Source organism: Urocampus carinirostris, chromosome 19 (assembly GCF_059441175.1).
Source record: "Urocampus carinirostris isolate Australia breed hairy pipefish chromosome 19, RoL_Ucar_1.0, whole genome shotgun sequence".
NCBI classification, from domain to species: domain Eukaryota; kingdom Metazoa; phylum Chordata; class Actinopteri; order Syngnathiformes; family Syngnathidae; genus Urocampus; species Urocampus carinirostris.
Window position 1 is genome coordinate 10,940,938 of NC_142367.1, and position 13,925 is coordinate 10,954,862.

The 13,925-nt window shown below is 39.6% G+C and overlaps 1 protein-coding gene and 1 long non-coding RNA gene across 2 annotated transcripts in view; both read right to left on the reverse strand.

Annotated features, from left to right (window-relative positions):
* The window catches only part of LOC148347266 (uncharacterized), a 346,298-nt gene that overhangs the window by 328,783 nt on the left and 3,590 nt on the right, over nt 1-13,925 (reverse strand). Inside the window, exons 2-4 of the long non-coding RNA XR_015847923.1 lie at nt 8,026-8,166; nt 7,912-7,955; nt 7,795-7,848 (exon numbers count right to left, since the gene is read on the reverse strand). This is a non-coding gene — a long non-coding RNA (uncharacterized LOC148347266). The remainder of the gene's footprint in view (nt 1-7,794; nt 7,849-7,911; nt 7,956-8,025; nt 8,167-13,925) is intronic.
* Nucleotides 9,571-13,862, reverse strand: arl4d (ARF like GTPase 4D). The gene is made up of 2 exons (XM_088323292.1): nt 13,661-13,862; nt 9,571-10,560 (listed from the first exon to the last, which is right to left on the reverse strand). Exon 2 carries the CDS (start codon nt 10,478-10,480, stop codon nt 9,875-9,877), a length of 606 nt encoding a protein of 201 aa, XP_088179418.1. The 5' UTR covers nt 10,481-10,560; nt 13,661-13,862; the 3' UTR covers nt 9,571-9,874.

The window sequence follows — 13,925 nt, forward strand, 5'->3', positions numbered from 1 at the left end:
GTAGGGTCGCAGGGGTGCTGGAGCCCATCCCAGCTGTCTTTGGGCAGTGGGCAGGGGACACCCTGAACTGGTTGCTGGCCAGTTGCAGGGCACACAGAGACAGACAACTCACTCGCTCATTCACACCTTGGGACAATTTGGACCGGCCAATTAACCTGAAATGCATGTTTTTTGGAATTTGGGAGGAAACCGGAGTACTCGGGGGAAACCCAGGCAAGCACGGGGAGAACATGCAAACTCCACGCAGGAAGGTTCGATGTCATGACCTCACACACGCGCTAACCACTGCGCAGCCATGCTGCCCACCAATGTATATCGATTAACAAAATGTTTTCTTGGAAAACTACAAACATTGAAAAAAAAAATCAAACAATGTACTTTTTTTCCTTCTAGAATGGTGCGCTTGATTTATACAATACATACAAAGGCTAAATCAATACATATCCAGTGCATCCTCAGACAATGAGTGTCATCTAGAGGAGGGAGACTTACAACGATTTAATCTGCCCTGCTATAAAATTCCGAGTATGTAAAGAAGCAAGTCTTTATGTGATTTTTATCAAAATTTCTGATCTTTAAATAAATGCAAACCAAATGCCCCCTTCGCTAGAGAAAGTAAAATAAATGCTATCAGTTTTAGGAGGCACAGCCCAATAGTTTGATCTAATAGTCTAATTATATAGCCCATGCACTAATAAAACCTTTATTTTTTCATTTCAAACCAGTACAACAATTAAGGCAAACAATATTATATTTTTTAATAGCTTCCATTTGAGTTTGTATAGCATGGTGAAAAGGTTCAGGTGTAAAACTGTTAAAATAAACCACCTAAAACATTAAATGCCAAATATGAAAACCTGTACCAAACCCAAAAATGATGCTCTTAAATGCTACTAGGAAAAAACTATTTGAAATCTTAAAGTTCTCTATCCATTCTGAAAGACCATTTTTTAATATTTGGAAGCTCTGCATACTCCCAGTTGGACTGGCAATAATTAAAAGTCAGGAAAAGGTTAAGAGGAAATGGCAGCGGATAAAAATTCTTGAGCTGTTCTTTTGTTTCTGTTTTCGTTACCTCATAAAGAGGTGTGTCAGGATAAAAGTCAAAAGATTTATGACTGATCAGATTTCATCATCTTATCTCATTAGCTGCACCGCTTATCCTCAGTAGGGTCGCGGGGTGCTGGAGCCCATCCCAGCAGTCATCGGGCAGGGGACACGGGGACAGACAACTCGCTCGCTCAGTCACACCTAGGGACAATTTGGACCGGCCAATTCACCTGAAATGCATGTTTTTGGAATGTGGGAGGAAACCGGAGTGCCCGGAGGAAACCCACGCAAGCACGGGGAGAACATACAAACTCCGCACAGTAAGGCCGGGAGCTGGATTTGAACCCACGCAGGAGGTTCCCACGACCTCAGAACTGTGCCGCACACGCGCTAACCACTGCGCTGCCGTGCTGCCCCACTGATCAGATTTAGCAAGCTGTAAATTTGAAATGTTCGGTTGAGAGAGTCCGTTAATGCTTATCTCTAAAACGAAGACAAATGGACCCTTTCGTAGCCTAACCACACAAGACATCACAGTCAAAGCTGGAGGCAAAAAAGTACTTGGCGCTGGTTAGAAGACAGAGGAAATGAAAGCCGTTGTAGCTGCTAGTTTTTCCCTAGCCTTCGCTCTGAAAATGCTGGTCTACTAGTGATCCCAAGAGCCAAGAAGAGATCCGCAGGTTCGAGAGAGTTCTCCATTCGGGCCCCAGTGCTGTGGAATGCTCTTCCCCCTGAGATTCGATCTGTAACCTCAGTGGGAATGTTTAAATCTAGGCTTTAAACACACTTCTATTCTATAGCATATGAATAACCTATATTTTATGTTGACAATATCTGTGTATTATTTGTTATTGCAACATCCATTGCGGCCTGGTCATCCTGGAAGGGGGATTACCTCATGTGCGGTCCCCTTCTCAAGGTTTCTTCCTTTTCCTTATGTTGAGGTTTTTGAGTTTTTCCTTGCCCTCATGTCGGTTTTAGATCAGGGGGTGGTGTTATAACAGTCTGTGGTTTGCAATAATCTGTGGTCTGTGCAGCCCTTTGAGACTCTTTGTGATTAAGGGCTATAAAATTACCATGACTTGACTTGACTACTTGTGTGTTTGTGTGTCAGAATCAGAAAAAAAAAATTAAATTTAAGACTTAAAGGATCCCATCTGACCCCCCTGATTCGAAAAAAGTGAGAGTTGTTGGTAAATGCATTAAAGAGAAAAGATTGGATCGGGGCACTCATCAAAAATGCTCGGGTTTGCACCAGTGGCGTCACCAGACATCAGTCGCAGGAGGGGCATATCAAATGCCAGGGTGGGCACAACTCCCTTTAGCCCAAACAACAGACAGCTGAGGCGTGTTCAGGAGAGTGATCAGACATGTAGTCTCTTGATAATCGCTTGCCGCGCACTGCTGAACGTTTTGTAATCGCTCACTGTGATTGCCTTACTGATCCAAAATGGCCGACGACAGTACAATGGATTTCGTTCTACAGCTTGCTTTGAGCGAGTTGGCTGATATGAGCGACAGTTCGCATATTGACACAGTTAAGGTTATCCTAAACGCAGTGGAAGGGTCATACCTGTCTTGCATTGTTCACAAACATTACCAGGCAATGTAAGACGATATATTACATCGCCAACAGCACTCGTCAGGGTGAGATCCTCCATCTTCTGCACTGTCGACGCCATGTTGGAAATCAAAGTAAGCGGTCTTTCTCCCGTGATTACTCGGGCACGCGAGCGCTCAATAATCACTGGCCGTTCAGAAGCTAGCGATAGCTCGCGATAGCAATCACTCACTCTCCTGAACACGCCTCTGGTCCCCTATCAGACACTTATTTCCCCTCTTGTGATTGGTCAATATGCATTTTTCCATGGATTTTATACTTTTGACTTTAAATTTGTTGAAAATTCAAAAGGTTGAAATTGTAACGCCCCTTACTTTGATGGTGTGAAAATGTTTGAAGTACAGTAGCATATGTCTACGACAAGCGATTGCGATTTATTGTTTAGGGTGACACTCAATTTATATTTTATTACAATTGACCTTTGTTGTGAACAAATACCTTGAAGTACTGTTGGCTATGTCTACTTGAGCAGTTGTCTCAGGTTGCAAGAGTTTGATTTAATTAAGTAAACTCACTTTTTCTCGTTTACTGCCGATTGTTTTCTTCACGATATTGTTGACTGATTATTTTTGTTGCATTTCATGTGTGAGATAAATATGTTGCTGGTTCGATGCAATCAATATTACAAGGTGAAAGTTCTGCTTGAAATGCATCCTTTCACAGAAGTTGTTTTTTCAGACCTTTTCTTTGAAAGGAGTATTTTCAAGAAACTTAGCAATGTTCAACTGTTGTTTACTAAACAATGGTAGAATCTAGAAACACATTTTTTTGGGACTGAAAGATGAGGGTTGAAGCTTTCTTTTCATATGTCCTATGCCTACAGAACTACATTTTCTGAAGGCCTTAAAGAATGAGTCAAAATGGCAAAAATTGTCTGGTGCCATTTGAGAGAAACGTCTGGCATTGAATAAGTTCATGCTCCCTTGACGTTGTTGCGTTAAAGAAAGTCAGGTAAAAGCAAATACAAGCATGGAAATAGAAGCTTACCCTTTTCTGCTATCTGCAGATTTTAAAAAAAGCTCTTCAAAATGCAAGAAAAGCATCGGGACCATCAAAAAAGAGAAATGCAGAGACATCATACTTATACTTATAGACTGTCCGAATCAAGGGAGGATCCTCCACGCCTTTTTCTGGAATTGTAACCAAGGCGGTTAGACGTAGGGTGTCGCAGCCTTGGCCGTTTGATAAACATTTTATTGATATATATATAAGCACTATCAGGTGCTTTTTATTGCTTTATTGCTTTCCGCTTGAGAGGAAAAAAAAGGCTGGTGTTCTTGAAATTGACATTCCCATAACAAAAATAAAACAAAAATAATTATAATTTATATCTCTCACAGTGGACATCCACCTACGATGAAAATTTCAGACCCTTCCGTGATTTCTAAGTGGGGGAAATAGCAAAATAGTAGGGTGTTCAAATACTTATTTTCTTCACTGTAAATTGGATGTATTCTTATATTTTGAAGTGATAGAGGGTGTATAGAAGTAACACATTTTTACTTTCCATTGGAACTCCCTCAATGTCAAACTGGTTATTTTGTCTCCCTCTTTTAAGGTTTTCTCCCAATCTTTATCCTTTATCACTTCATTGGCTACCAGTTCCCATTTTTCCTCAACCCCATCACATGATTACTGAGATGCATTTGCTGAGCTTTATACAATTTTGAGATAACCCCCTTTATTGATCGTCCCTTTGAGTTTGATATTACCAATTCCTCAACTGAAGTTGGCTCTTTACATATTTTTCCTCATTCATGTCTTAGTTGCAAATATTTCTAAAAAATCATTTTTAGACAGGCCAAATTCTGTTGAAGTCGTTCAAAGGATTTCAAAATCTGTCCTTCAAACACTTGGATAATCAACATCAATTTTTTTTTTGTGACCATTTCTCAAATTCAACATCCATTACCCCGGGTTTAGAATCTGGGTTTTTCGCTATTTTCGTAGCCCTACTCACAGACCTTGATATTTTGGATTTATTTTGTATCATTGACCATGTTTTAATAGTTCTCTTAATCCATTCATTCGCGAGTTACAACTTATCCCACATTGCACCTGATATGAATGGTAAATTAGTTTTTTAAAATTGCTGTTTGTTTTTAAAAGCACTTATCCTGGTTTCTGGATCCACCCCTGAAACATAACAATAACCTGCCGTCATTTTTTAAAATGTCGAGACAAGAAAAAACATTGTCAAGACCGACTGTGGAGTTTGTTTAGGGGAAAATCTTAATTCAGCCGAAAAAGTGAGATATACACTCATGTTGTTAATGTGACAATTTAAGACAACATTTTAAACCTTAGTGGAAAATATCTCTAGGACCACCCGTCAGTCCCCATATAACATGTCACGTAAATACTATTTACATGTCGAAACAAAACGAAAAAAAAAACAGCTCAGATATTCAAACATGAATATAATCATGAGCTTAATCTGTGCAACAGGAAGAATACATGTTGTTTTTCTCCAACTGCATTCCAAAAGTGTTTCAACTGTAATCTAACAATGGGTCTAATCATGATTATTCCTCTCATTTTAAGGTGTCGCAAATGTGCTCTTGGGGACTCAAAAAGACACATTGTCCCTTTTTAACATCTGATAGACAATAAAAAGCAGCTAAACATTTGCTTATTTGGTCACAGCTTCAGCCAGCCTCTGATCGGCTCGTTTTGGTTTCGGTAGTCGCAAAAACCCCGCCCATCCATCTGACTGGGTGGGGCACGGTGGAATTGCATTCTGATTGGCTAAAAAGTCACCCCGCCCCTGCCTGTGTCTCTCTGTGCGTCAAATGACGTTGCGGTCTGAGTTGTCCAAGTAGTCAACCAGCTTGTCAAACAGAAATTATGTATTTCAATTTCAAGTTTCTCTAAAAGCCATCTTAACAACTAAACACTCTCATAACTGTCAAGCTCCAGGGCTCCATGCCCTTACAAACTGTCGTATTTTCCCTTACAAAATAATCTTACACCATATTTATTTTTCAAACGTGTTTATTTATGTAGTTTAACATGTTATATTGTACATGTGTTTTGTTATATCATATATATTCTTAATTAACATTTTGTTGTGAGGTGCTGAGTTGCTTGACATGAATGAGGTTTATTATAAAAAAGGTTCAAAAATTAAGTAGCTTGGACGTTCACCATAGCAGGAAAAAATACATGCAAATATAATTAAGTAGAATAATACATTTTCTTATTCAAATTATTAATTCATTTTCTGCATAATACACTGATTAAAGGGATAACCACAAACCTGTCTTTTTTCATTTTCTCATTTTATACATTTTTTTCTTAACTTCTTTATACAACATAATAATTCGTAATATAATGCATCAAAGCAAGTGAGCCGTTTGAGAGCCGGCTCCCTTTAATTAGTTGAGCCGAAAAAGCCGGTTCTCTAAAAAGAGACGGACTTCTTTTCACTACATAACTACCACATGAAATCCGAGGTGGCAGACGTATGCGCACAGTAGCATCAAAACTCAAAAAGCCATGAAAGATATTTAGATTTGTTCTTTAAGAGAGCCACCACTACTCTCCAAACAAAAGCCAAATCTTCATCACATTTTTGATTTTACTGTGTGAATTTGATAATTTGATCAAATCCACAAAATAGTAATGCCAGAGTCTGTGTCGCACATAAATACACAACTTAAAAACTGTCTATTTTCCGCAGTTACTTAAGCATGCTAAAGGTCATTTTTGTCATAAATAATGGTTTCAAGGTGTGAGCAAAGTTCTGTTGTGATAATGTCACAAAATTCTGCAAACGAGGATCCGAACGTACAGTATTACTTTCGGTGTAGAAAGCGCTGGGCAAGAGACTAAAGGCAGTGCTAGCTGTGTGAATCGGTCTGCCCATCCCTTCTGCTCAACCAATCAAATTGTTTGGGATGATTTGCTGGCATTTCGGGGTGTTTCCAGTTTGTTCCATGGGTTTTCATCATAAAGTGTCTCAACAGTGAACTTGGATTAATGAGCTTCTATTTAAGGGGATTCTTAGCGTAGTAAAGTCAAACCGTGTCTTTGGTGTGACACCATGACTCTGAACAGAAGTTAAAAATGTGCCCTGGACATACCATCCGAGTTATTCCAGCTTTGCATGCACTACTACAAGCTCCGCTCATGCTATTGGTGAAATTATATGGAAAAAAGCCATGTACAGCTGGCGAGCCACAGGTTCCCGACCCCCTGCTAAAGACCAACAAAAGCACCAATTGCCAGAGGGAAATGCTTTCAATCACCAACAAAGTTAGACTTCCGACATGCTAAACTTGCTCTGGATCCGATTGCGGCTCTTTGGCGCTCTCTAGTGGCCCCCAGCTGGCGCTTTTTCAACAATGTTTGATAATGGAAAATATATAATAATAATAATAATAATTTCCTTGTATTGTCATTCTGTGTAACAATGTACACAGAACGAAATGTCGATTGCACCTGACCCGTTGTCGCGAGCCGATGCAGCCGCAGCCAACAGAGGGCGCCGCCGACCACTTTTTAAGTCTTAGGAATGACTCGGCCGGGGCGCGAACCACCGACCTCCCAGTCTCAAAGCGGGCGCCTTACCATCTAGGCTACTGAGCTGGTATATGGTTTTATATGGACACATTCTTAATGTTTTCCAATTAATATGGAAAGACACAGCATGTATTTCCTTCCTTAGATGGCCTATATAAGGATTTTCATTTTTGCAGCTCCAGATGCACGTTTTGTGTGGGGTTTCTCTTTGGTCTAGTATGGCTTTTTAAATAGTTTGAGTTGCCGGGCCCAGGAAAGTAAATGAGTTTTCCATTAAGTCCAAATGATGGCTACAAAATACCCTGTGAAGTAAATACGTAGTGTTCTGAAATCAATATTATTTTAAAATTACAATTTGATAGTTAATTGTAAAGAAAAACAAATACAACTTATGAGTACTTCTATTTGTTAAACAAATGCTTGAGCCTGAATATTGGGTTTGTTCTTTGGTTTCAATTTATGATAAGAGTATTTACTTTGTAAATAAATAAATCTTTCTCTACTCTAAGGGTTTTGAAATGCAATCTCTGCGAAAAATTAGTGATTACAATGTTTGATTGGCTTAGACGCAGGCGCCCTCTGGTGGCTTGGAGACTTACTGCAACTCCAGGAACAAAGTGTGGACTTTAATGTCTCCGGACTGGCAGTAGGCACTGGAAGAAGATGTCGAATGTGTTACCTTCAGGTTACACCTCGAGATGTTTTTCTATGCTCACCTGAGGCCTTTATCCAAGATGGACAGTTCGATTTCATACTTATACTGTCAAGGTGATAAAAAAACGGTTATCAAAAATGAATTCATCACATTGGTCAGAGATTTTGAAGCGCACCGATTTGTCGGAGCGTGACGGAATGGCCGACATGTTGGCCAGTTTGGTTTTGCCCATCACAACGCGGGAGACGAGACCTTGGACGTCAAGCTCCAGGATTTGGACCGGGACGAAGTTGTCGTTGATGACTGTGATCAGATTCTGGAGGGGTGGAAAAAGAAAAATACACAAAACAATATAAACCATAAAGATGGCATGAAAATTGAAAAATAAAAAAAACTACTTTTTCTTAAAAGTCTTAGCAAAGAACTTTGTCCTGCTCCTCCCACATTTTTCAATTTCTTCACTTTTATGGGAGTTTGACATGTGAGGACAATAAAGAACAAGGCCTAGGCTTCAAACACACTTTCATTGTAAAGCATATGAATAACCTATATTTTATGTTGACAATATCTGTGTATTATTGGTTATTGCAACATCCATTGCAGCGTGGTAATCCTGGAAGGGGGATTACTTCATGTGCGTGTCAAGTCAAATTAAAATGTAACATTATTTGCTTTGTGAACTACAGATATGCTAACTATGGAAGACAAATGCTATTAAAAATTGGATATTCGCTTATAGTTTGGGCTTTTTTGCCAAAATACCACAAAACTTGAGACATTTTTCTAGTTTCTGTCATGCAAAGATACTTTAATAAGGGAAAACGGGGAAAAAAGTTGTTCCACAATCTGTTATGTGCTAGTCTAAAAACGGCATTTTTATTATTGTTTTTGTGGAAAATGACCTCGTAGTTCCATAGGCTCAACCAATCACGGCTCAGTGTTAGAAAACTGGTGGATTTTCTGGCTTAATCAATATTGTAAAAACCAAATATGTGTTTGGTATGTCGCATTAAAAAAAATAGGATGACTGGAAAGTTATAAAGAAGTAATATGTGCCATTCTGATATGTTCAAGTAACGTAGCGTATTTATATTTCAATTCCATTTCAAGGGACGTAGTGTAATATTTGACCTCTAGATTTCTCTGCGCTGTCGTGCAACCAAAAAAATAGCGCTTAAAAGCAAAAGGAAAAATACAAACTACGAAGACTCACTGGAACCATTTTCTCAATATTTTCAGTTTTGGGGGGGTATCCTTAGGAACAAGATGGCGGAAAATCTAGGTGAAGCTTCATGTTATGTAAAGTAAGTATAAATATGAGGTATAAATTAAAATCAGCATTGTTTTTTTTCTCCAATAATGAAGTTTTGAAAGGAGTCCTTAACATTATTGCCAGCAATGTCTTACAGAACTTGCAGAGAGCAGCCTGGACTCTGTTGATGACTCAACTTAAATCATAGACAGGTTTTTCCAAGTTGCTCTGGGAATTTTTAACTTTTTTACTCACAGCTGCCACCTCTGGCTTGCGTCATTATTGCAGCCTCTGTCATGCTCCTTATAATCCACAAGCAGGTACGTGCATTTCTTAGACCTGCTAGAATAAACCCTTCTTTTTTCATCTTTCTTGGGGTTTTGGTTGGGGTTTGGGCTGTAATTGAAGCTGGCCTCCTTTTACTTTGACGATTTTCATGCTACCCTAACAAATAGAAACAACAAAAAATGCGGGGAAGAGAATGAGGTCACTTTTTAATTCTGCTAAATAATACACAATGTCCCTTTACACTAACTCTACATTTGCATACCTTTTTCTAGAACAGTTAGTTTCTTAGTATTAAGTGCAAAATTTAGTAACACGGGTTTATTTATTTTATTCTTACTTTCCATGCCGCTCGAATCGACAACACTACGGTATTAGCCTGAGAATTATTGTCTTCGATATATTTGACCCAAAAAGGGATAAAAGGACGATGTTGTTTCCTGGCTCGATGGTACTGTTGTGCCAGACAGGATCTCGTTCTCTGTCCTCATCTCCTCCTGCCCCTGCCGTGTTTGACCATCTTCCTCCTCTTGAGGATCATGTCGTAGAGTTTCTCCAGGCCCTGCTGCAGGCCGCGGCCATCCACGGCGCTACAGCTGTGCACGTGGTGCAGTGTCCCGGCGCTCAGCTCCTGCACGCCCAGCAGCTTCTCCACCTGGCTGACGGGCAACGCCGTGTCCAGGTCCTGCTTGTTGGCCAGGATCAGCACCGGCACGCCCTGGTTCTCCGAGCTGCGGCTGATCTTGTGCAGCTCCACCTTGGCCTCCTCCATGCGCTCCGTCTCCGAGGCGTCCACCACGAATACCAAACCGTCGGTGCGCCTCGTGTAGGACTTCCACAGCGGCCTGAGCTTCTCCTGGCCGCCCACGTCCCACACGTGGAAGGTGACGGCCCGGGAGCCTCCCACCGACACTTTTACCTTCTCGGTGTTGAAGCCCTTGGTTGGGATGGTCTTCACAAACTCTTTCAGCTTGAGCCGGTAGAGCAGGGAGGTCTTCCCGGCTGAGTCCAGGCCGATCACCACCACGTGCAGGCACTTGAAAGCCGGCAGGAAGGAACCAGGGGGTGCCATGTCGCTCAGGTGGTTACCCATTACTATGCCTCGTTCTCAGGAGGCCTGCTTTGATCCTCCGGGGCTTTTATTAAGTCTGCATGTCAGGAGGAGTCGCCCACCTAATCAAAGCAAAGCAAAATAGAAGCGTTTGCTTATCCTTAGATCCGAGCATCATTTTTTTTATTTGCATGTCAAAGCAACTACTTTTATTCCCTCCACTTGGTTACATTGTTAGGCTTTCTTTTCTATGAAAAATGCTTTAAATGCTTATAACTAAGGTTTTTATTAAGTACAAAAAAAGAGGTTTCTGATAAAGTCAAAAAGTCTCGACCGGATAAAAAAATTCAGATTCCATGCTTGATGTTAAAATTTTCAAGTTGTTATATTAAAATTAATCATGGCTCCCTATTATAAGTGTATTGTTAGAAATTGGCTTAAAAAAGGAGACACTTTCCTGATTAACGTTCAAAAATAGTTAAATACGTTGATGTTGGTGGCCGGAGTTAGTGATCATAAACTGCCTCTTTGAAGGGACAATGTGTTATATTTGACCACTAGATGTCACTGTATTCTCAAAGAGAGAAAAAAGAGCCTTATTGCGTCTCATATTTTGCCAAGCCTTTTGTGAAGAAAGAATAAAACAATGAAAAATGAAAAGAAAATAATTAGGAAAAAAAAGAAATGAAATTGGGGAAAACAGAAAGAAAAAAGAAGAAAAACAGGAATAAATAAAAAACAACACTGAATGCTAATTTCTTAACCAACGAGTATTTTTTAAACATTGTTTTTATGATACTTCATGTATTTTTAGATGTTATCTAAACCATTTTAATGATGTTTTTTTTACAACTAGCAGGCGCAAAATAATACACACTGTCCCTTTAAACTGCGTTGACTTGAAAATTTCCACTTCATATAAGATTAAGCAGGGCTCTCTTCCATACGTGTGCTGTAAGAAACCAGCTCAAAATGAGACATGCTCGACATTTCTTTTCTTTATAAAATGCGTTAATGATGGCGGTCATGGTTTGGGACTGCAAATGGATCATAAACTGCCTCTTGATATGACCCAGAAACTGGATGACATGTCAAGTCAGCTGTTTTACCACCACAAATTTCCGCAAATAGCTCAAAAGAAAAGTAAACAGAGGCATAGGTCCGGGGGGTTGGCAACCTGCGGCTAAGGAGCCACATGTGGCTCTTCAGCGCTGCGGAGTGACTCCCTAGCACTTATCCAAAAATGTATACAAATTGAAAAAGAAATAGAGAAAGGAAATATGTTTTCTTTGTTATGGATTCTGTAGGAGGACAAATATGACACAGAGTAACATTTTCCAATACTGTAAAAATGTGTAGACTAAATATTACATTTCAACTCCAGATTTTACTATGTGACTAAGCGACGAAAGGGAAATTAGCTCCTTCGCTTGTTTTCCTCTCTCCAGTCTTTTCTGTTGGAGCCTCGCCCCTTTTAAAGCGGTAGCATCCCAATTTAACGCCGCACTCCTAATTTCAACACAGAATGCACACGAAACTTTCATATTCATTAATATTCTAATGAGGTTAAACTTGAGGAGGTAACCTATAATAAAATAGTCAAGCGATGCATCGTTCTCCACAGGATTCGCTGTATTAAACCTAGTCATTTTGTAAATAGGCTATTATGGCTTTTATGTTTTTGAGGCTCCTGACAAATGTATTTTCTTTTGTTTTTTTGGTCCAATATAGCTTTTCCAACATTTTGGTTTGCCGACCCCTGGTATAAGTGTACAGTGGTACTTCTACTTACAAATGTCTCTATATACGAAGATTTCAGGTTACGGAGTAAATTAGCTCTAATTACAAAGGAGTTTCAGGATAGGAAGTAAAACATACAGTTCAGTACGCGATGCTGTTAGCCGCTTCCAAAGTTCCCTGAATGTAAACAAACTGGCTATTGCTTAAAATCTGCCTGGCACCCCAGCATGCTCTTTGTGTCACCATCACAGTTCAGAGTTCAGAGAGGAGGAGAACATAGCCATCATTCAATCAGCCCAAATTAAGGACACTTAGCAAAATTCCATGAAGTCTTGGAATTTGTGCAACGAAATCACCACGAAAAAGTGTTGACAAGTCAAGTGATTGCTACATCTTTTACTACATTTCCGAGGGATTGTCAAAAGCCGGCAAAAGCAGACGTCATTGGATCAGTTTTTCAAGAAATGTGAGGCAAAAAGGTAAACTAATATTTTTATTATTTTCCTTGTCCTTTCTTTTTTGCTTAATGTGCCTCTCATTTTATGTTTATAGTGTGGTAAATCTAATTTAAACACGTTTATGTTCTGATGCTATTTCATGATTTATTAAAAAATATCATACTGTAGTTTTGCGAGGCTTTATAACATTCTTTTTGTCATCAGACCTTATCATTTCTGCCAGTTCTTTTTTGCTGTAAAGCATATTTGGACTGAAACATTTTCTCTAGAGAATATGTTATTTAGTCACATTAGTTTGTGTGGAAGTGTGAATTTCCCTACGGGGATGAATAAAGTATCTATCTATCTATCTATCTATCTATCTATCTATCTATCTATCTATCTATCTATCTATCTATCTATCTATCTATCTATCTATCTATCTATCTATCTATCTATCTATCTATCTATCTATCTATCTATCTATCTATCTATCTATCTATCTATCTATCTATCTATCTATCTAGTTTGGTAAATAAGCTCTATTATTTGTGAGCGTTTTAAATTTCGATTACAAGAAGCGTGTTGCTTTATTTCATTATTTTTCGTGTATATTTGTTGGTCTATCTATGCTAGTAGTGACATAAATGACTTGTCAGCAAATATGGTTCTCTTGCCATGAGTATTTTTGCAACATTTTGAATTCTCTTGACAAACGTTACAGATAAAATAAAGTTAATTGAGATGTTGGCCATCTCATTTGCCAAAATTAAGGCTGCCCATTCTCTAGCGCTCATTTCAACGTACTGGAACAAATGCATCCATCCATGCAGATGGTGATAATGCTTTAATCCCGTTGTTGACATTCTGATTCGTATCAAAAACCCCTCTGCGGCTTGTTTACACTCATATCAAATCTGCACGGTGCGAACAACATCATGCGCACGCGCAGCAGACTAACATCGAGTTTAAAAATGTATACAAATATGCATTGACGCAAAAAAAAAAAAAAACACAAATGCGGCAGATAAATCGAAAAGATTACCTTCAATGAGTTCCGAGTCTCCTCCAAGCCCCTGAACGCATCGCCGAGCAAAAGTGCGACTTGTCAACGTGCACAAGACGGACAAACGGTGTCTTTAAACGCACCCATGGTTCACTTTGACATCAAAAGACGATGAGTTGACCCTCCTCTTGCGGGGGCTCTACCAGCAGTTCTCTGCAGCCCAAATCCCGGCCACGAACGCAGACTCTTGAGCCCTGGTGACGTCACCCCCAATCAGAGCAACCGTGATTGAGCGCCTTGGTGC

Bases quoted from the DNA above. Each gene is read 5' to 3' on its own strand.
- arl4d (XM_088323292.1), bottom strand. From the start codon at position 10,480: ATGGGTAACCACCTGAGCGACATGGCACCCCCTGGTTCCTTCCTGCCG.